Here is a 22,473-nt window from a genome sequence, read left to right on the forward strand (position 1 = left end):
CCGGGGCTCGCCGCCCTCCTCCCAGGGCTCCGGCCGCCCTCCCCCCCGGCGCCCTCCCCCCGGTCGCCGGGGGGAGAGCGGAGCCCCCGCCGGGGCTCGCTGCCCTCCCCCCAGGGCTCCGGCTGCCCCCGCGGTGGGGGGCGGGGGGGCGGCCGGAGGCTTTTTCGCCTGGGGCGGCGAAAAAGCCAGAGCCGGCCCTGCCTGCATGGCTCTTCCCCACCCCCCCCATGCTTCAGCTCTGCTAAGTGCCCCTAGGTGTAGCCCTTTTGTAAGTATCGTGATCAAATGCTTATAAATGTTTTGTTACTGTTTGTATGTAGTAAATTGCTTATTATTTAGAGCAATTGTATAAGTATCATTTGGCCTTTGGATTGAATAGAAAAATGTATTGTTAAATTAGTGTTTGTTAGTTTCCCATACTAATAATTTCAAATATTAATAATTCCAACACCTACCATAGTGACACTTCTCCATTATCATTTGCCCTTTAGTGCTCACCTTGAAGAAGTAGTTTGAGACTGTACTTATGAAAACCATAAATTAACTTACGTTCACCTGTGTGACAACAACATGATTGGATATGGGAGGCTCTACCACAGAAGCAGTCTGCCAATTTCAGAATCTTATGCTCTGTTATACTGTATACACTGCTCTCACACAGCAACTGTCATACATTGTCTCAATGCTTTTTATAGTACATATTAAAACCCTAAAGTGAAGCTCTGTTGAACTGGATTAGTCATTGCAGACAAACGTATTAGATCTAATCTTAAAAAGCAGAAACTGCGCAAAGGCATAACTCTAATCTGTCATACAATGGTGCAGTGATGGATTATGGGAGCGTGGGAAGAAAAAGGAAGGAAACAGAACGGGGGTTGAGTGTGTGGAGGTTCACTCTAACATTCCCAGGCATCTGTTGAATCTGTGAATATAGCTCTCTGTTCAAACGGAGCCTTACATATAATCTAAGTTGTGTGTTCTACAACAGTCTGTTTTAGAAGTCTGAATGGATTATTTAGAGAAAACAGGAGGGGGCGGGGGAAGCACTAGGTGATGGGCAGGTGGCTGAAAAAGTAAGTCTGCAAAAGCAAGGCTTTTTAAATATTATTTAAAATGTATGCTGCAGTAGTGCCTAGAAACCAGCCTGGTCAGCTCCTCAATATTAAAGCTAAGATTTTGTCACCGATATTTTTAGTAAAAGTCAGTGACAGGTCACAGGCAATAAAGAAAAATTAACTGAAGCCCGTGACCTATTCCTAACTTCTACTAAAAATATCCGTGACAAAATGGGGACCCCCTAGGACTCCCACCACCCGTGGGAGCTCGGAGCTGCGGGGTCCCCCTGCCCATGGCGGCTGGGAGCTGTGAGGTCCCCCTACCCACAGCGGCTGGGAACTGTGGGGTCCCCCTGCCCGCAATGCACAGCGAATGCCTACTCAAGCCTCTGGCGGGCAGCTAGTGCACTTATTCCTGTTGCCTTAAGTTCCTGTCTCTAATCACTTGTCGTGTTCTGAGCAATAACACTGGTGGCCGGGAGCCGCAGGTGGCAGGAGAAACCCCAGAGTAATTGTCAATATTTTTGTGATGCCAACACCTGTCCACTATGCACTGGATGGTGACCACTAATTCATTTCACACCATCATCAGATAGTAAATTTTCTGTCACTTCCAACCCAGGCCAGTTTTGTTTAGTATGTAAACCACTGCTGAAGGTATAACACCTCATTTATTATTTAAGATAAGCAAAAGAGCTGTAAATTTCTAGTATGAATTCACCAAATCACTTTAGTAGAACTTTGCTAAGCCTTATTTTACTAACACACACACTTTATAATCTGGATACTCAAAAAAAAATATGACCCTCCCTTCTTTGCAACAGAGGTTTAAAACCAGCGTCTTGGAGTAAGGCAGCGGTCCCCAACGCGGTGCCCGTGGGCGCCATGGCATCCGCGTACTGGCCGGTGGACGAGCATCCGCCGAAATGCCGCCAACAAGCAGTGTCATCCAGAGGCGTCGCCGCCGAAAATCGACGGCATTTCCGCAGCAACGCCTCTGGATGACGCTGCTTGTCGGTAGCATTTCGGTGGCAACGCCTATTGACGTTGCCGCTTCTCGGCAGCATTTCGGTGGATGCTCGTCCGCCGGGCGGTGGCTCGTCGTCTGGCGCCCGCCAGACGAAAAAGGTTGGGGACCACTGGAGTAAGGTTTCTTGTTACTTTATATTTAGAACTTTCAGTTACTGAGAACATTTCATAATGTGCTAAAATACAAATGTCAAAACAAATAAAGATTTGTGATGTATTATCCCTTTTTATTATATTTGCTTACTCTATTTGCAAAATTCTATCATTTGCAATGACCCTCCCATTTTCAGTATGGTTCTGCTGTAACAGATAAATCAAATTAAGAGGTGGTTGGTTGGTGCTGGCCCAGTGATCTTGTAGAGATGCAACACAGTTCCACTCGGGGAATTATTTTGCATACATAGGCTGCCAGCATATGAGAAGTTCAAGAGAAAATATCTAAACTACAAACAAGTATTCACATTATAACAAGCAGAAATACATAGGGCCTGCTTGCTACTCTCTAAAAATTATACATAAAAGGTGTATTATTTCTTACAGCTAGGCTTTATTCTAATTTTTCCCCATATCAGCAGTTAATTCCTGATGCTGACCCATAAATTATTGAAAACATGCTTATTCTACTAGATTTTCTAGAGATTCTACAGTAATTTCATATTGGTGAGAGTTACAACATTTCACATTTGTTTGTGCTGCAAATGTAATTCTCTCTGCATGTCCCTTTCCCCACCATCAGCACTTAAGGGATGTTCCTCTTTTCATGCCTGTTATTTATGTACGTATTTAGCAGTAAATCCTGCCATAATTACACATTTCTGGAGAAAATTAGCAGCTGCCCTGAGTGGTGCTGGACAAATTATTTACAGGGTGTTTTCTTTTTTAATTTTATTTGATAGATTTTGTGATGTCGTGTTTAACTATCAATCTTTAGGTCATAATTTAAATCCAATTTAACATGAAATAAGGAAGTTTTCATAAACCGTTTATTGAGGAAACGGATATCCTGTATAGGAAACCTTCTTTCCAGTTCTTCATATGGTTCCTTAATGCCTCTATGGAATGGTCCACCTTTTTGTTCTGTGTTTGTACAGCACCTAGTACTATGGGCTCCTGGTCCATAATTGGGGCTCCTCGGTGCTACAGCAATACAAATAAATAATATAATGGCATAAAATACCCCCACAGATGATCTTGAGTGGGGACATACAGACTGAAAACTGAAACCAAAGTACAAAAAAAAATCTGTTGACTTCCTACCGAGATGCATGTCAACTGTTAGAACAACAGACAACAAACATAGAAACACAACTTTGTCACATCCTACTTATATTCCAAACATGTCAGTTACGGTCCCAGCTGCCGCCGGGCGCACTCAGGGTCCATCTAGGGTGCCGGCCCCACGCACCTGGGGTCCCTCCAGGCTGCCGGCCCCATGGCCAGGACTCTGCTGCCGCCCGCCAACTCGGCATCCCTGCGCGCCCAGCATCCCGGCTGCTGCCCCGTGCCGGGACTCTGCTGCTGCCCAGCCTCCCGACATGGCTGGAATCCAGTCCCAACTACCAGGACCCCAGGCACACCGACACCAGGGTAGCAGCAGGTACCCCCACATAAAACATGGGGGTGCCGCAGCACCCCCTGCACCTCTAGTTCCCCAGGTAAACGTTTAACCGTGTAACCGACAGAATTGTAATCAGTTACACGGTTACTGTTTTTACACATTATTTACATCCCTAATGTCAGTGCACTCTGAATAGAACTGGTTACAAGGACACAATCTAATGGAAAAGATATACATATGAAAAACCTTTTCTATAAGGGTATTTCATATTTATATAGCACTACTGTCATACATGGTGCACTATGACAGCTAAATTCTGCCAAATAAACAGGGTCTCTATCCAAAGACCTTGTGTGATGCATGGCTAGAAAGGGTTAAACATCCCGCAAAATAAATAACCCTCAAAAGACATGTAGGGAGATAATGTTTGTGTTTTCGTGTATTTACATATGTATGAGTAGGGTCTATAATGTAATCAAACAGTCCCTGTCTATACTGTATTCTGATAATTCAGAGGTCAAAAAAAGATCCTATCATTTAAATGAATTGTAAACACAGGATATCTCAGTATTCATGTCTCTTTGAAATGTACTGTGAATGCTGGAGGACCACGCAAATGGCCTTATGTTAATTCATACAGCTAAGTACCCGTGATGGACCTCCTTCAAAGTCATCCTAATTACCTTTTGTTCCCCAAGGAAATCCCAACTTGTCAAAGAGAACATGAAATTGTATAAAAGACCCCTGGGTCCTGATTCTGTCATCTCAGATCTGCGTAGACTTCATCAGGGGAAGTTTGAGTCACAAGTCTGAGGTCCCAGTTATGCTGGTACGCCCTGAATATGAGATTTGGACATTGGACTTGCCCCATAACCTCAGCCGTGCTGAACACAACACATCAACAGCCTCAGGAACAACTCTGACATCATAATCAAAAAGGCTGACAAAGGAGGTGCTGTCGTCATCATGAATAAATTGGAAGATGAACAAGAGGCTGCAAGGCAGCTCTCTAACTCCACATTCTACAGTCCATTATCCTCTGATCCCACTGAGGATTACCAAAAGAAACTACACCATCTGCTCAAGAAACTCCCTGAAAAAGCACAGGAACAGATCTTTACAGACACATGCCTAGAACCCCAACCAGGGGTATTCTATTTGCTACCCAAGATCCATAAACCCGGAAATCCTGGACACCCCATCATCTCAAGCATTGGCACCCTAACAGCAGGACTGTCTGGCTATGTGGACTCTCTCCTCAGGCCCTACGCTACCAGCACTCCCAGCTATCTTCGAGACACCACTGACTTCCTGAGGAAACTACAATCCATCGGTGATCTTCCAGAAAACACCATCCTGGCCACTATGGATGTAGAAGCCCTCTACACCAACATTCCACACAAAGATGGACCACAAGCCATCAGGAACAGTATCCCCGATAATATCACGGCTAACCTGGTGACTGAACTTTGTGACTTTGTCCTCACCCACAACTATTTCACATTTGGGGACAATATATACCTTCAAATCAGCGGCACTGCTATGGGTACCCGCATGGCCCCACAGTATGCCAACTTTTTTATGGCTGACTTAGAACAACGCTTCCTTAGCTCTCGTCCCCTAATGCCCCTACTCTACTTGCGCTACATTGATGACATCTTCATCGCCTGGACCCATGGAAAAGAAGCCCTTGAGGAATTCCACCATGATTTTAACAATTTCCATCCCACCATCAACCTCAGCCTAGACCAATCCACACAAGCGGTCCATTTCCTAGACACTACTGTGCTAGTAAGTGATGGTCACATAAACACCACCCTATACCGGAAACCTACTGACCGCTATACTTACCTACATGCCTCCAGCTTCCATCCAGGACACACCACATGATCCATTGTCTACAGCCAAGCTCTAAGATACAACCGCATTTGCTCCAATCCCTCAGACAGAGACAAACATCTACAAGATCTCTATCAAGCATTCTTAAAACTACAATACCCCATCTGCTGAAGTGAAAAAACAGATTGACAGAGCTAGAAGAGTACCCAGAAGTCACCTACTACAGAACAGGCCCAACAAAGAAAACAACAGAACGCCACTAGGCGTCACCTTCAGCCCCCAACTAAAACCTCTCCAGTGCATCATCAAAGATCTACAACCTATCCTGAAAGACGATCCCTCACTCTCACAGATCTTGGGAGACAGACCAGTCCTCACTTACAGACAGCCCCCCAACCTGAAGCAAATACTCACTAGCAACTGCACACCATACAACATAAACACTAACCCAGGAACCTATCCTTGCAACAAAGCCTGATGCCAACTCTGTCCACATATCTATTCAAGTGACACCATCATAGGACCTAATCACATCAGCCACACCATCAGGGACTCGTTCACCTGCACATCTACCAACGTGATATAGGCCATCATGTGCCAGCAATGCCCCTCTGCCACATACATTGGCCAAACCGGACAGTTTCTATGCAAAAGAATAAATGGACACAAATCTGACATCAGGAATCATAACATTCAAAAACCAGTTGGAGAACACTTCAACCTCTCTAACCACTCAGTGACAGACTTGAAGGTGGCAATTTGGCAACAAAAAAAACTTTAAAAACAGACTCCAAAGCGACTGCTGAACTTGAATTAATATGCAAATTAGATACAATTAACTTAGGTTTGAACAGAGACTGGGAATGGTTGGGTCATTACACTAATTGAATCTATTTCCCCATGTTAAAATATCCTCACACCTTCTATGGGTCATCTTGATTATCATTTCAAAGGTTTTTTTCCTCTCTCCTGCTGATGATAGCTCATCTCAATTGATTGGCCTCTTACAGTTGGTATGGCTACTCTCACCTTTTCATGTTCTCTGTATGTATAAATATATTCTCTGTGTGTTCCATTCTATGCATCCGATGAAGTGGACTGTATCCCACGAAAGCTTATGCTCAAATAAATTTGTTAGTCTCTAAGGTGCCACAAGTACTCCTGTTCTTTTTGCGGACATTGGACTATGACCCATGAACTGAATTCTAAAAAAACTCTTTGCAACTATGAAGCTCGCCATCTCTGCTATGAATCTGCACCTCAGTGAATTGAACTCATGTCTGTATGTATATTGATATTTTAACCATACTCTTTCTCTTTTTTTTTTTTTTTTTAATAAATTTTAGTTTAGTTAATAAGAATTGGCTGTAGTGTGTATTTGGGTAAGATCTGAAACATTCATTAACCTGGGAGGTAATGTGTCCGATCCTTTGGGATTGGTAGAACCTTTTCTTTTATATGATGAAATAAGATTTACAGAAATTTTCATCATATTTGATGTGGGTACCTGGATGGAGGCCTGAGGCTGGATCACTTTAAGAGAACTGTGTTGTTTGGACTCCTGAGTAACCAGTGAGGTAATAAAGAAGCTGTTTTATGCCGGTTTGGTAAATCTAAGTATTGGAATATCCACCAGCTTTATGGGGATTATCTGCCACATTCTTTGCAGTTCACCCTAATTGAGTGACCACTAGAACCCCGGTCACAGCTTGCAATCCAAAGGCATAAATTAATGCAATACAGAATAGTATATCTTTATAGCTGAAATGCTTTGCAGAACAGGTGGGTTTTAGAAGCATTGTGAATGAGAGGACATAGATAAAGGGGAATGGTTAGGAGATAAGTTTAGGTGGAGCACAGGGATGCAGAAGGCCATAAAGTAGGAATGGTGGATGTGGCAGACAGAGTTTTAAAAGTCAGGAAAAGTTTCAATTTTATGAGGAAAAGGAGGAAAGATCAATGCAAATAGCCAAGAGCTGTGTTGTGTATTAAAGAAATGGACAGAGCAGAACGTGTTGTTAGTAGCAACATTTGAGATATAAGGGAGAAGGAGACAAACTGGAGAGAAGACTTCAGTACTTGGAGGTGCGATACCACCAGAGCATGGACTAGCATCTAAGGGTATGTCTACACTATGAAATTAGGTCGATTTTATAGAACTCGGTTTTTAGAAATCTATTTTATACAGTCGATTGCGTATGACCGCATTAAGTCGGCGGAGTGCGTCCTCACAACTGTGGCTAGCATCGACTTACGGAGCGGTGCACTGTGGGTAGCTATCCCACAGTTCCCGCAGTCTCCGTCGCCCATTGGAATTCTGTGTGAAGCTCCCAATGCCTGATGGGGGAAAACACTGTCGTGGGTGGTTTTGGGAACATGTCGTCAGTCGCCCCTCCCTCCGTGAAAGCAATGGCAGACAATCGTTTTGCACCTTTTTTCCTGGATTACCCGTGCAGACGCCATACCACGGCAAGCATGGAGCCCGCTCAGCTCACCGTCACCACTGCTGTTGCATCAGAGAGGCTTTGAAAACCAGTTTCATGACTAGCCAGGCTTCGGTGTGACAGTTGTGTGTGTTTCTCCTTGATGCAAACCCGCCCGCTTTGTTGATTTTAATTCCCTGTAAGCCAACCACCCTCCCCCCTTCGAAATAAAGTAACTATTGTTTTGAAACCATGCATTCTTTCTTTATTAATAATAAAAAAAAAGAGAGATAACGGACAAGGTAGCCTGGGTGGAGTGGGGGAGGAGGGAAGGACAAGGTCACGTTGCTTATTGTAGCCACACTAAAAATCAAACTGTTTGAATGACAGCCTTCTGTTGCTTGGGCCATCCTCTGGAGTGGAGTGGCTGGGTGCCCGGAGCCTCCTCCCCCGTGTTCTTGGGCGTCTGGGTGAGGAGGCTATGGAACATGGGGAGGAGGGTAGGCGGTTATACAGTGGATGCAGCAGGGGTCTGTGCTCTTGTTGGCTTTCCTGCAGCTCCAACAGACACTTCATCATGTCCATTTGGTTCCCCATTAGCCTCAGCATTGCGTCCTGCCTCTGCTCTTCGTGCTCACTTAATTCTTTCCTGGCCTCTGTCACTGAATTAAGCTGTGCCCTATCAGTGTGGGAGGACTGCATGAGTTCGGAAAAAATTTCAACGTGAGTGCGTTTTTTTCACCTTCTAATCTGCGATAACCTCAGGGACGGAGATGATAGGGTGACTGCATGGTCACCTGTGCTGTTGAGTTCACCACGCTGACCAAACAGGAAATGAAATTCAAAAGTTCCAGGGGCTTTTCCTGTGTACCTGGCTAGTGCATCAGAGTTCAAAGTGCTGTCCAGAGTGGTCACAATGGAGCACTCTGGGATAGCTCCCGGAGGCCAATACCGTCGATTTGTGTCTGCACTACCCCAAATTCGACCCAGCAAAGTCAATTTTAGTGCTACTCCCCTCGCCGGGGAGGAGTACAGAAGTTGATTTTAAAAGCCCTTTAGGTCAACGGAACGGGGTTGGTTGTGTGGACGCATTCATTTTTAAATCGACCTAACGCGGCTAAATTCGACCTAACCCTGTAGTGTAGACCAGGCCTTAGAAGTAGGGATAGAAAGGATCAAAATCTAGTGAATGAGACACAGCTTTAGAATTCAACATGAGAACCATTAAAGAAAAAGGTATCCTTTTTCTTTAAGTTTTAGAGGTTCACAGACTTCCTAATCTTTCACGTCACACAGTACAAATATCCCCAATTTAATTTGCTTCCAAGTGGCATGGAATCAAACATTATTATTTCAATTTCCAAAAGGGCAAACCAATACCAGTCACAGGCCCAACACATTATCTTCCAATTTTATCTTTTCCTTGGGCAGAAAACAACTAGGAGACCATTGCTGTGATCAAATTACATCAGTTTAATCATTTTAATGACCACCTTTCTCCTTTTCTGTCATCAATTATGCAATTTGGCAGAATCAATAACAAGGATACAGTAGTTTATTGGTTTTCTTGCAATTACAAAACAACATAACCCAAATTAAAGCTCTGTGTGGCTGCATTAGACATCCAACATATGCTTCCTTTGCTGGCCTATCTGATAATCCTTAAACACAACAGTGCCTTATTACTGACAGAGATTACACATGGGCCAAAGGAAGAATAAATCTGTCCACCTAACTCAAAGTTTTGTTTCTGTAATGTGGACTAAGTATTAACTACGACCTCTTGATTTTCATTATAAGCCTCTTCCACTTAAACTTTTAGTCTCTACAATATATTTTTTGCCAAATATGACTTGGCAAGAGGTGTATTAGAATAATATTTCTATCCCACTGTTTCAAAACAAAGTGGTTAATGCCTTTCTTTTAAACACCCATTTCACAGTGTACTTGCTACTATTGGGGCTATACAGAGTATGTTATCTTCAGGAAGGTCATGAATCATTCCCAGCACAGGCTTCTGTGTAAAATTTTCAGGAGGAGGGTGGAACAATTTAAACTATAAAATGTTGACATTCTAGAATGTCAAGCATTTCAGGTAATTTTCCAAATGCACCAAGGGAAAGATACTAAAATAATTTTATTTTGCAGATAGTATTTTTCATTCATTTCGATTCTTCATTTTACTTAGCTTTAGTGGAGGTTTATTTATTGGTCTGATCGCAACATGTGCTCAATGTTACTATTAAAGTATATCTCCCTTGCTAAAAACAATGAACTATTGATTTTGCCAGCAGATCTGTTCTTTGTTACCAGAATCAATCAAGTTCAAATTCTGTTAAGTCACCAATGCAGATCAAAAGTAGGATCTAGTGTAAATATCACTGTTGTTCACAGATCTCTGTAGCCAGCACCAACTCCTAGTTTAGGCAGAAGTAACTTGTACTAGCTGGCTCCACCATATTCTCTGGTAAGCAGCTGCACATCACAGCTAGTTACAGTGACCACATGCCAAAAAACAGGCTCCACTGTTTTAGCAAGCCCAATGTTTGTCTAGACCACATCTATTAAGATGGAAATACCTCCCTGCAGAAAGCAGGGGTACATTGTTTTATGCAGGATTATTTAACTGCCACAGAATGTTAAAGCCTCAATTTGCAGGGGAAAACTTCACCTATGCACCAAGCAGTTAGGATTAACAGCACACTGCTGCTGTAATTGGTAGGATTAAATATGCCTTCTGGCACCAAACAACAGGTCACAAGACTAGAATGGATCAATAAAGTGTTAAATTGCTTTATTTGTAAACATATTGTAAAATGGATGTATTGGTTAGAACAGAACAGCTTACATGTTAAAAATATTCCCCAGTGAGTTTTGTTTCAAGATAGACAGATTCTTGCTTTTTTTTCCCAGAATAGCCCAGGTTACAAAAGCTGGATTTCTTGTTTGAGCCAGAAACTCTGAAGATATTAAGTTTTGATTAAAAGTAGATCAAATATTTCTGCTAAAAGCTCAACCTCTTTTAAAAACACTTTTGTATAGCAATAGTTAAATTAATAAAGAAGAAGAAGGAGAACTACTTTTTCCCCTTAAAAGATCACGATGCAACTAATACCACCTCCCATTCCCATATAAACACAGTAAAAAGGAAAGGGAATTCTGAATGCCTGGCAGGGACACCAAGAATCTCACCTTTCCCTTGCATTACTCTCCATCCCCACTCTCAAATTCCACATCATAGTGACATTCCTTTGCCTGGTGAAAGGCACCATAGTTAATTAGTTTGGGATTTACTGAGCAACTCAAGGCACACCCTCCTTTCACAGGCTATCCAAGCTGCCTCACTACATAGCCAGTCTGGAAGAAAAGACCTGAAGAGGTTTAGGGTAAAACAGACACAGGAAGGCAACGGAACAGAACACTGGACTGTGATTTAGGAGACCTAGGGCAAGTGACTTCACGTCTGTGCCTCAGTTTCCCCCCCTCTGTAAAATAAGAATAATGATGCTTACCTCCTTTGTAAAGGTGCTATGAGATATCTAATGGAAAGCCCTACGTAGGAGCTAAGTGTTATTACTACTATTATACTGGGATTAAAAGTGGACCACCACCACTTTTCCTGTCGTTTGACCTCTATCTGCTCTCTTCTTTTGGACTCTACATAATTTTCTCTCCTCTGCTTTCTATACATTACATTGCTGAACTTGGTTAAGTATGAGAGAAAAGGTGCTTTAGAAAAAACATGAAATGAATTGTTATCAATTGCAGGAAAAGTATTTCTCTGGCACTGGAAATATGCCAAAGCCACTCTAAACAGCAGATCCACAGGTAATAAAATGACTATGTACTTTTTAAGTCCTTTCCTCTTCTGCTGCATATTTCAGATCAATCGTTATTATGGCTTCTCCCATTAGAACCATATCATGTAGGAGACTTTGGTAGAGTTACTTACTCTGATATTGTGAATTCCATTCATTTTCCCAATGTGTTCTTCAATGGTCTGAACACAAGAATTGCATGTCATCCCCTCCACGAAGGCTACCATGGATCTTGCCACCACTGACGGATCCATTTTGCTTGAGTCTTCACATTCCTATCAGTCAAAAGGAAATATTGAGACATGAATAAAAAGAAAAAGCAATCCAACCTCATATTTGCATTGAAGGTCTAAAACAAGGTGACCTGCATAAGATTAAATAGATATTGTAACTGGGAACATATAATTTAAGTACAAGTAACAACTTGGTGGGGGCAAGGAACTGCAGAGAAATAGATGTCTAAAGGAATCCTTTAACCATTTACATAAATCCTTTACCTTTGAAGTATATACTTATTAAGAAAAGAGTTCATACATTTAAAACTTGCTCTGTGCTATAGCCAAGACAATTTAATTGCATGTATCAGCTCTGAATCACTTGTGTTCTACCTCCAAGCAAGGAGTTAACAAAAAACAATAACGTGGCTTTTTGTAATGTCAATTACCATGTCACCGAGTGAAATCTGAAGGAGAGAAGAATGCGCGAGGAGAAGAGAATTAATCTTCCACAGGTCTGTTTATTTTACACACTATTGTGTGACTAATAAGAACAGCAGCCATATTGAATGTAGTCCTAAGAAATGAACTGTAAAAGATAGGGGGCCTTTTTGACATGTCCTTGAGGCAGCTCTACTTACTACTACTTAGCAAGATGTTGCATTCATTTCTGTTTGTGTAAATGCTAAAATGTACTGAACCAAATAATTAAATGGAAGGTCATTAAAACTATATTTTCAAGTTTGAAAATTTAACTAGGAGAAGTAAACAAACAAAAGTAGAGTTTGATGCAAAATATTTAGATTATGCAAGCCATTGGCAAAAAAATTTAAGTAATAGAAAACAAGAATAAGCTTCGAAACAAGGAGAAAAAGGGGAAGGAATTTATGTCTTTTATAAATAAAAGTTACAACAGACATTTGACCAGGAAAGAGTATGAGCAATTGCCGAAGAAAAAAATAATTAACTGCCTAATGTTTGATATCAATGAAGACAGCAGAGTGTGTAGATGATTTCAATGGGACTACTCATGCATTTAAAGCAAACCACAAGCTTAAGTGCTTCGCTGGTATGGGAATTTATTGCAGGAAAACTAAACTACAGTATAACATTCAAAATGTTTCATAAAACTGGTTTTGCAGAGAGTCTTTGCCTCCTGTAATTCATTCAGAATTAATATGCTGTTCCTCCCCATGACACAAGGGCATGAAAATATCTTGGTTTTGCTTTGAAATCTACTAGAACAGCACAAAGATTGTCAAGTAACCACTTTAATATCAGGATTATCTCTTATCTTGAACTCACATACATGACTATTACAAGAAAAAACACAGAAGTTGAAACTCTTCTGAAGCCTAAATGCTTAATAATGAGATGAAACGTGAGTGACACTTTGGTCTAATTAGCTTCCATTTCAACAAACTAAGAATATATGTTTTTCCTCAGAAGATTTCAAAGTGAAGAGGAAATGTAACAATGAACATATCTGAAAAAGAGCTCGGTGTAAACTCGAAAGCTTGTCTCTCTCACCAACTGAAGCTGGTCCAGTAAAAGATATTATCTCGCCCACCTTGTCTCTCTAAGGCAGTGGTTTTCAAACTTTTTTTTTCTGGGGACCCAGTTGAAGAAAATTGTTGATGCCCTCTGTGATGTTCCCCTCTGGCGTTGTCTGGACTAGTGATCTGCTAGGCCACTCCAATCCTTGACTCTGGGAGCCAGACTTACCCTGCTCTGCTGTGAGAAACCCCACTCCTGGGCTGTTCACCCACAGCCTCTGGCATGTAAGCTCCTCCCAGCTACTTGCAAGCGAATGACACTAGCCAATACCTCTGGTCCTAGGAACCTCCATCTTGTAGTGTCCAGTTATGCCCACTGGACGTTGCAAGCTTATACAAGTTCGTCAATTTAACAAAGAAATTGATATGTACCAGGCGGTGCTTGGGGTGGGGGCAGCGCGCGGAGCCCCGTGGCCCTCCACCTAGAAGACGGACCCGCTGCTGGCCGCTTCCGGGGCACAGCGTGGTGTTGGAAAAGGTAGGCACTAGCCTACCTTAGCTGGGCAGCACCGCCGACGGGACTTTTAACGTCCCAGTTGGAGGTGCTGACCAGAGCAAGGCAACCCAGCGCCTTGCATGCCGCGACCCACGGTTTGAAAAACACTGCTCTAAGGAACTTGTCTGTCAGGCAGCCACTATTGGGTGTGAGAAGAATAAATGGGATCAAAAATCAATTTTTAAGAAGCATGAATGGCTGTATTCATCCAGCTCTCTGGACACAAACATGACAAATATGTGTCTTAGCTTCCTTGTTTTGCTACACAAATTGGTGGGTTTTGGCTCCATAAACACAGCACAAAACAAATTAACTTTAAGGAATATGGGAATTTCTTAATTTGATTATTTTATTTTATAAAACTAAGTTTTAACAACTATCTCCCTCTTTACTGTTGCCTCAGCATGCTCTTTCAAGGTCAACCACAGGAATGTTTCTGCCATTTTATAGCCCTGTTGACACCCCAAGGGAATATTCAGAAAGACATCCTACTTTCCACATAATGCTGCTGCTATACAGTGAAACCTGTTTTAAGTGACTACCCAAGTGACTGATGGTAATTGGCTTCTTCGTGGAGGTAGTCTTTTAATGAAAGGGGGCAGAACTGTACTCAACGTGCTCCCAGTTCAAAAATACATCCCTATTCATATTCAGGAGAATGCTTAAGTACACTCTTGAGCACTCTCCTGAATAAAAATAGACTTAAACATGTTCATAACTGCTTTCTTGAATTAGGGTCAGTGTTTGTGGATACTCTGCAACAGTCGGGAGAAAGAAGGTGGCCTAATTAGTGGGGGAGCATCTCTAGTACAAATTTCACGTTTTTTTTCTCCCCTCCTCTTTATATTACTAGAAAATTTTCATAGGGAAAACAGGATCTTTAAAAGTTCATCTGCACCTGCTGTTTATTTGTTACCCAAATTCAGAACCCGGTTTATTACACAACAAATAATTTCAGTAAAGATTATTTCTTTCCACAACAAACCGAGAAAAAGGATTTCAGGTGAGGAATAAGCAGCAGCTACACATGAACTCAAACAAAAGGCCTTTTTCATCCAAACATCCTCCGTAATAAAAAAAAAAAAAAAGTTTATCAGCAGAATTTTTCTCCACTTTTCCCCTAGACATCAGTGACTAACATAGCGTGTGTATATGCTGGGATTTCCAGTAATGTAAATATTAATTCTGTAATACATTAATATAGCGTGACATATTTATTGTTCACATTACAATTAGCTTACAATGGATCTTGCCTATCTCTCTGCCCTTATCTTCTCCAATACACTCCCTCTAAGGTTTACTTCTACATTCCCTTTATATCTCACTCATTTAGTCATTCGTGACTTTGGGTGTGCCCCCAGAATGGCCTTCCCACTAAGGTATGCCAACCTTCCTCCTCTAAAAATCTCGTTAAACCCCTCTATCCTGTGATGTGCTCCAATCACAATAATCCCCACTACTCAGTCCTCATTATTTTATTGTTCTATACTGTACTAGTTTGCATCACTGGACAGGGCAAAGTGCCTGTTATTTGCTTGGCATAGACCCCTTCACCCCCCAAGCATATAGTGTGTTGTATAGTTATTTATATAACTAATAAATGCCACACACAAAATTAATGGCATGAAAAACTCTACATGTAAAGGAATTAATCTGGTGCCTTTTTAAAATGTAAAACAGAGTAATGATGAAATGCCAGCACACAAGCATTAACATTTTTCACTTATTGAAAGGTTTTTAAGTGCAAAGCTGGTAATGATAAAGTTTCTGGCAACTAACTAAATTTTTTCAGATGGCATAACTTTGCTAGAAAAGAGTTCATCTGATGATGATGCATAACTTAGCGAATATAGAGCCTCACACACTAATTTAACAGAATCACTTTTTAGGGTACAGCCCTACTTAAAGCACTTACTTATCTCATTACATTTACGTCAAACATTTCCAAAGTTTTTAACTTAAAATATTTAATTAGAAATGATTCTCCGATTTGTTCGGTTCATACCCTTACAAAATTTGAACAACCTAGTTTAAAATCACCATACTTCAATGCATTTAGTAATTCTTTGGAAGGCTTCTGCTACTGCAGGTAAGGGATTGGTCTTGCAATGAGCTGAGAACACACAACAGCTGAGTGCCCTCAACCGCAACTGAAATAAGTGAGAAATGAAACCAACACATTGCAGGTTTGGGCACAAAATGACTAGAACCTGGCAAGGGGCTCAATCCAACTCCTCTTGAAGACAATGGGATGTTTCTGGCACTCTGCTATAATTACAGTTAAGAAAACCTCTCTGTTTAAAGACTGACTTTCTTACGTGCTCTAAAATCTGCACATCTACTCAGATTGTCTTGTAATTTGTTGTTAATGCAGAGCTCAGGTTGCCGGGTAGTATCTTATGGCCATCCAGAATGTCAAATTCAGCAAAATTCAAACCTCTGAAAACCAGGAAATACAGAGTTAAGGTATACTCCAAAACAACCTTAACTCTGACCTCTTTGAGCAATGTTCCGGCACATCCTTAACACATACTTGCAGTCTGCCTTTGCAGATATTGCAGAACACTCAGGGAAAAGGGTACGTGACCACTATAGGACAAAGTCTAATGCCTGTGGCATTACGCCCCATATTCTTCATAGTAATATTATTATGATATGAGTATGGCATAATGATGATATATTTTGTGCAAGATAAGGCACCTGAGATATCACTGGAAAGGTTATGATTTACTGAATATGATTATCATATTTATATGCATGTGTCATTTTTATATCTGAAGTTAGAAATGTTATCGATGCACCTATTACAAATATGTTTACACCTGGGAAATGGTCACTAGACAGAATGAAATCAGTCTAGATTGATGGCTGGAAATGGCCACTAGGAAAAACAATAGGTCATAGAAGATGCTAATCTCTCACCGGGAAAGGCTTCCTGGGAACGCTGCAAACAGCCTCTGAGTTATGGCTGCAGGGTCATGTGATCAAGTCACCTGATACTGGACTCCATGATAATACTAGTATTTTTCCACTGACCAGAGGTGGGAATCACACTGGAAGACAAAGGATTCCCGCCATATGTAAAACCTATTTAAGGTAGGGGAGTGACATAATCAGGGTTGGTTCTTCACCCAGCCCAAAATGGCTGCTGTAAACATCTAAGAAACAGACTGAACGAGGGGAGAAGGACTGAGCCCAGGCTGGAAGGTTGTCTAGCCTGTGAATGAAATATCTGAAAGTTTAAGCTGCAGGCAAGTGCAGCTGGCCTTCAAGAATCTCTGCAATCTGCCTAAAACAATATTTGGGGTGAGAAATTACTACTTGTAACCAGTTTCTTTAGTATCTTAAGCTTAGATTGTGTTTTTGTTTTATTTGCTGGATAATCTGCTTTGATCTGTTTGCGCTCCCTTATAATCACTTAAAATCTATCTTTTGTAGTTAATAAACTTGTTCTTGTTTTGTTTGAAACCCAGTGTGTGGAATTCATAACTGGGGGGCAAAAAGCTGTTGCATATCTCTCTCCACATTGAGGGAGGAGCAAATTTCATGAGCATAGGCTGTATAGTGCTCTGTGCAGTGCAAGATAGTACAATTTTGGGTCTACCCTCGGGGTGGGATGGGGGGGCATGCACTTGAGTACTGGGCAATTCCTTAGCTGAGTTTTTCCATGCAGAGCTGATCTCAGCATGTGTCTCTCCCGACCTGTATGTGTGCTGGTAAAGTGCAGTCTGAAGCCTGAGGGAGGACTTGGCTGACTTGCCTCAGCAATACAGTGTGAAGGGAGCCCAGGCTGGTGGGTCAGGTGGACTCAGTGGTACCCCAGTCCCAGGTAGCACCCTGGGGGGGAGGGGAACCTGTCACAATGCCTTCTCTTTGGTAAAGACAAAACTCAGGTTTTGGAGATCTGTACTGAACAGGAGCTACCTACACCTGCCCTACACTCAAGCATTTAGCCCACAGAAACAACAACACAGCTGCTAAATATTAAAAAACCTTCACTCCCTTTTATAATCCCTTCACCCTTATGCACGAGATGCTATTTAACACTATATTTATCATTAAACCCACAGAGCAGTCTCATTTGAGGCCTCACTGCTCATAATCCCCAGGATAAGTGCATTGCTACTGACACAAGCTACAGAACTTTCTGACCCTACAGAGCAGTGGTCCCCAACCTTTTCAGTGTGGCGGGCGCCTGACGACTAGCCGCCGAAGAGCACGGCCGCCGGACAAGCAGCCGCCGAGAAGTGGCGACGCAAAGAAGCATCACCGCCGAAATGCCGCCGAAAAGCAGCGGCAGTTCTGCGGCGACGCTTCTTGACGTTGCCACTTCTCAGCGGCATTTCAGCGGCTGCTTGTTCGGCCGCCGCACTCCTCGGTGGCGGGGCACTCCCTTGTCAGTAAGCTGGCGCACATAGATGTCATGGCGCCCGCGGGCACCGTGTTGGGGACCACTGCTACAGAGCATCTCTGAAATGAGGCATGCTAATTTCTCAAGAAATACATGCATCTTCTGACTTTGATCACACAAACGGGGAGCGGGGGGGGGGAGAGAGAGAGTGGCCGATCCCTTTCCCCACAAAGGGGAAGAGACCCCCAGATCTCCTCCTACCACAATCACAACTATGCCAAGCTGCTCCCTCCACCATTCAATACAGCTATACAACACAGTGAATACAGTGGGAGTAAATGTAGATAATTCCCAGTGCTATTGCCAGGTCCAGAGTCAGAGTTAAAGACTCATTGACATGTACCTTAACTTTGTATTTCCTGTTTTTCAGAGGTTTGGTGTTGCTGAACAAGACATTCTGGAAGGATACCAAAAGGCAATCTTAACTCCATGTTAACAAAGTTTCTTTTTTGTCAGAGAACTGATTTCAAAGGGGGGGGAGGTGGATTAGGCCCAGTCTGAATACCATCAGCAACATTTTTCGGTATTTATTTTCAGCTACAATTTCCTTTAAAAAATCTATAGCAGTGGTTTTCAGTCTGTGATCTGCAGACCTCTAGATGTCCACAAACTATGTCTAAGATTTCCAAAAGGGTTCGTACCTCCATTCGAAATTTTTTAGAGGTCCATAAATAAAAAAAAGTTAAAACCCACAGATCTATAGATTCAAATTATTCTTAAAATTCTTCAAGCTAGAATTTTGCCAAAGTTTTATTTCAGTTTCAACAAAACAGAATGGTAAATCAGATCTGAGTTTGTCCATAACTTACAAACTGCTCAGTATTTCTGCAAAGAAGATTATGATCAATGTGATCTTATGCAATAGAACCTTGGCACTACAGAGGTTTGTAACTAAATGCTGTCCAGTTTATGTATGTTACTTGCTTCCGTGTAGTTGCAAGATTACTATTTAAAAGATACAACCTGAAATGAAAAAGTAAAGAGCAAACCTAGCCACAAACCTAAAAAAAAAAAAAAAAGTAAAATATTGAATTGTTAATTATGCATCCATTTTTAAAAGCTTTCACTTATAACTTATTATCCTCATGCTATTGATTTCTAGTAGAGAGCTTGTCACTGAATGCCAGACTGCTGACCAAATGCCCTTGAACAGATTTCTGAACTAGGTACAGCACAATTCCCCTGAATTTAGTACTCTGCATTTAGTGTCTGATGGGTTAATTCCCAGTCTCAGGTCAGGATTGGCAGAGAGTGAGGTTAGATGAACTGAATGCAACATAACTCAAGACAAACCTCTTTGCTCACAACATACATCACCTGTAACATTAACTTCTAGTTCTATTAGGATTTTAGTATTTTTGGAATGTGTGAAAGATCCAAAGAAATTAATCTTTACAGTACCCCATATTTAACTTTCACAACAAGCATAAAAACTAGTTTGAAGAGTTGAGACTTTCTGGATTTGCTTTCCTTACATTTCCTCTGAAATCCTCAATTAAGACTAGCTAATCTCTCTAAACTTTAACACCAACTTTCCATGATAGGTATCTGACAGCACAGTTTTTCCATCAAGGGTGACCAGACAGCAAATGTGAAAAATCGGGACGGGGTGGGGGGTAATAGGAGCCTATATAAGAAAAAGACCCAAAAATCACGACTGTCCCTATAAAATCAGGACATCTGGTCATCCAAGTCCAGGGTTTCTCAAACAGGGGTTGCCGCTTGTGTAGGGAAAGCCCCTGGCGGGCCGGGTCGGTTTGTTTACCTGCCCCGTCCGCAGGTCCGGCCGATCGCGGCTCCCACTGGCCGCAGATTGCTGCTCCGGGCCAATGGGGGCTGCTGGGAGCAGCGATCTGCAGCCAGTGGGAGCTGCGATCGGCCGGACCTGCAGACGGGGCAGGTAAACAAACCGACCCGGCCCGCCAGGAGCTTTCCCTACACAAGCGGTGACCCCTGTTAGAGAAACCCTGTCCTAGCCAAATTCAGAGCTGCATGCAGCAAATGTTAGCCAAGAGGCAGGGAAAATCTTAAAGTCACAAGACCCTTAAAAACCTGGCTCTATGATTTAACATTTCTGCCACAGACATCAACAGTGAGTACGAGCAGTGCTCCTACTTTTAGTTATTCAGACTTTCACCAGAACTGCAAAGTGTTTATACCACATGCTTCTTGCAAAAAACATTTAAAATAGATTATTCTGGTTTCATCCTCTCATCCCAACCAAGACTGGTTTGCAAGGGCAACAGGCTGAGCAGTTTGGAGTCCTGCTTCTAAGGTGGAGGGTCAGAAATGACTAAAGTTACCTCTGCCTTTGGTCCTGCTGCTGGGGATTGGTTTGGGAAGAGAAGATGTCAGGCAGGAAGCTATTTTCTCTCTCTCCTGGTCTCATTGATAGAGAAGACAGGGTCAGTCTGCTGACTGTGGAGTCTGCAGGGAATGTGGGGCCCCAAGCAGCCACTGGCTTTGTTTGTACTTACGGCTAGTGCAGAAGTCGGTATTAACACTTGCATGAACTAGACTAATCATGAGCTACTACCTCAGAGGGCCAAACAACAAAAATGAATAAATAGGTGGAACAAACAAAAGACATTTTATTCTTCTACAACTACTACAAAAACAAGAATTCTGAGATCAGTACTGTGAAAGGGGCTAAGAACAATAATGCACACAAATGATAGTCTGGACACTAAAATGCAGATCTATTGCTTGACATGCAGTATAATCACAACTGGCACAATAATTATTGACTGCACTCCATGTGATGGGTCCTCATCTTTCATCTAGTATTCTCATTTTTAATTAGTAATTTTTAGCTATGAGGAGTCTGCTCGTGTTTTTTTTTTTTTTTTTAAACACAAGTCCAAATGCCTTAGGATGCTTAATAAGCTTCTTTCATGGTAGCCTCTCCACAACTGTTTTTTGTTATGCACGGAAATGTTAATCCATTTGTAAAGATTCTGTGCATTAGGAATGATATAAAGGCAAACAGAACAGTGTGTTAAGATACGGTAACATACAGAATCGTGCCAAGACGTATGAAGGAGTTACAATCCATTGACATGAGTTCCTGATAAGCAACAGCCTTATTTCTGAATGTTTCAATCCAAGTTATTTAGCATAGCATTCCATAGCTCTCTCTCTTGGGGGGAGGAGAATTCCAGCATTTCAAAGCCTAAAACAGCTGCCCGGTTTAGAAAAGGTTAAGCTCAATCACAACTCTTCAACACAGATGTCAGCCAATCAGCCAGCCAAATCCCTCATCTCTTGAACCTTTTTTTTAAAAGCCCATATATAAAAAATGCCAGTAACATAGGACTGATACGCAGAAGGAAGTTGCATTATGTAAACAACACTATGGACTTCTAGATTGTAATTAGTTTGCAAAATTTGCACATATGCCACAGGCATGATTTATTCCCTGGAATTATGGGATCAGGCAGGGGAAATATTAACTGTTAAAGTTAAATTTTAGGCTGTTCAGTATAATCTGTAAAGTTGCATTATATGTAGATATAAGCAAACTAGAAGTACTACTTTAATGCTTTATAAAACGTGTTATTTAGCAAAGCCACTATATAATACAACCAATTCAGTTCGCACCCTTATTGATAATAGAGGTGGGTAAAATTCACCAAACAAAAAATCTAATTTGAGATCAACCAAAATTATTTGTGAATTTAGGTCAAATTCTGCAAATAGTGTCAGACAAAAAAAGAAGAAAAAAAAAAAAAAAAACCTAAAAGCAAAAAAAAAAATTTAAAAACTCAGTTAAAAATTTACCTTGGTTTATTGAAAAAAATTAAAGAATCAAAAAAAAAAAAGATGTTTGTTTCTAGTTGAACTTAATATTTTCTTTAACCTAAAAACAATTGTTTGAGAGATTTTTTGGTGCTATTATAGTTGCTTTTCAAGTGTGACTTGAAGAGACAGCTTCCTCTTAGCTAAAAGGGGAGTTTAGCCATTTGTCAGAAGCAATGGCTAAACTCCTCTTTTAGCTAAGAGGAAGCTGTCTCTTCAAGTCACACCTGAAAAGCAACTATAATAGCACTATCTAAAAATACTCGTTATTTTAA

At 41.6% G+C, this 22,473-nt stretch overlaps 1 protein-coding gene across 1 annotated transcript in view; it reads right to left on the reverse strand.

Annotated features, from left to right (window-relative positions):
• Window positions 1-22,473, reverse strand: part of ATP7A (ATPase copper transporting alpha) — a 60,240-nt gene that overhangs the window by 25,269 nt on the left and 12,498 nt on the right. Inside the window, exon 2 of the mRNA XM_024196774.3 lies at window positions 11,857-11,997. Coding sequence (XP_024052542.1) covers window positions 11,857-11,976 — 120 coding nt within the window. The 5' untranslated portion in view covers window positions 11,977-11,997. The remainder of the gene's footprint in view (window positions 1-11,856; window positions 11,998-22,473) is intronic.

Source organism: Terrapene carolina, unplaced genomic scaffold (assembly GCF_002925995.2).
Source record: "Terrapene carolina triunguis isolate 2854851 unplaced genomic scaffold, T_m_triunguis-2.0 Scaffold131, whole genome shotgun sequence".
Classification (NCBI taxonomy): Eukaryota; Metazoa; Chordata; order Testudines; family Emydidae; genus Terrapene; species Terrapene triunguis.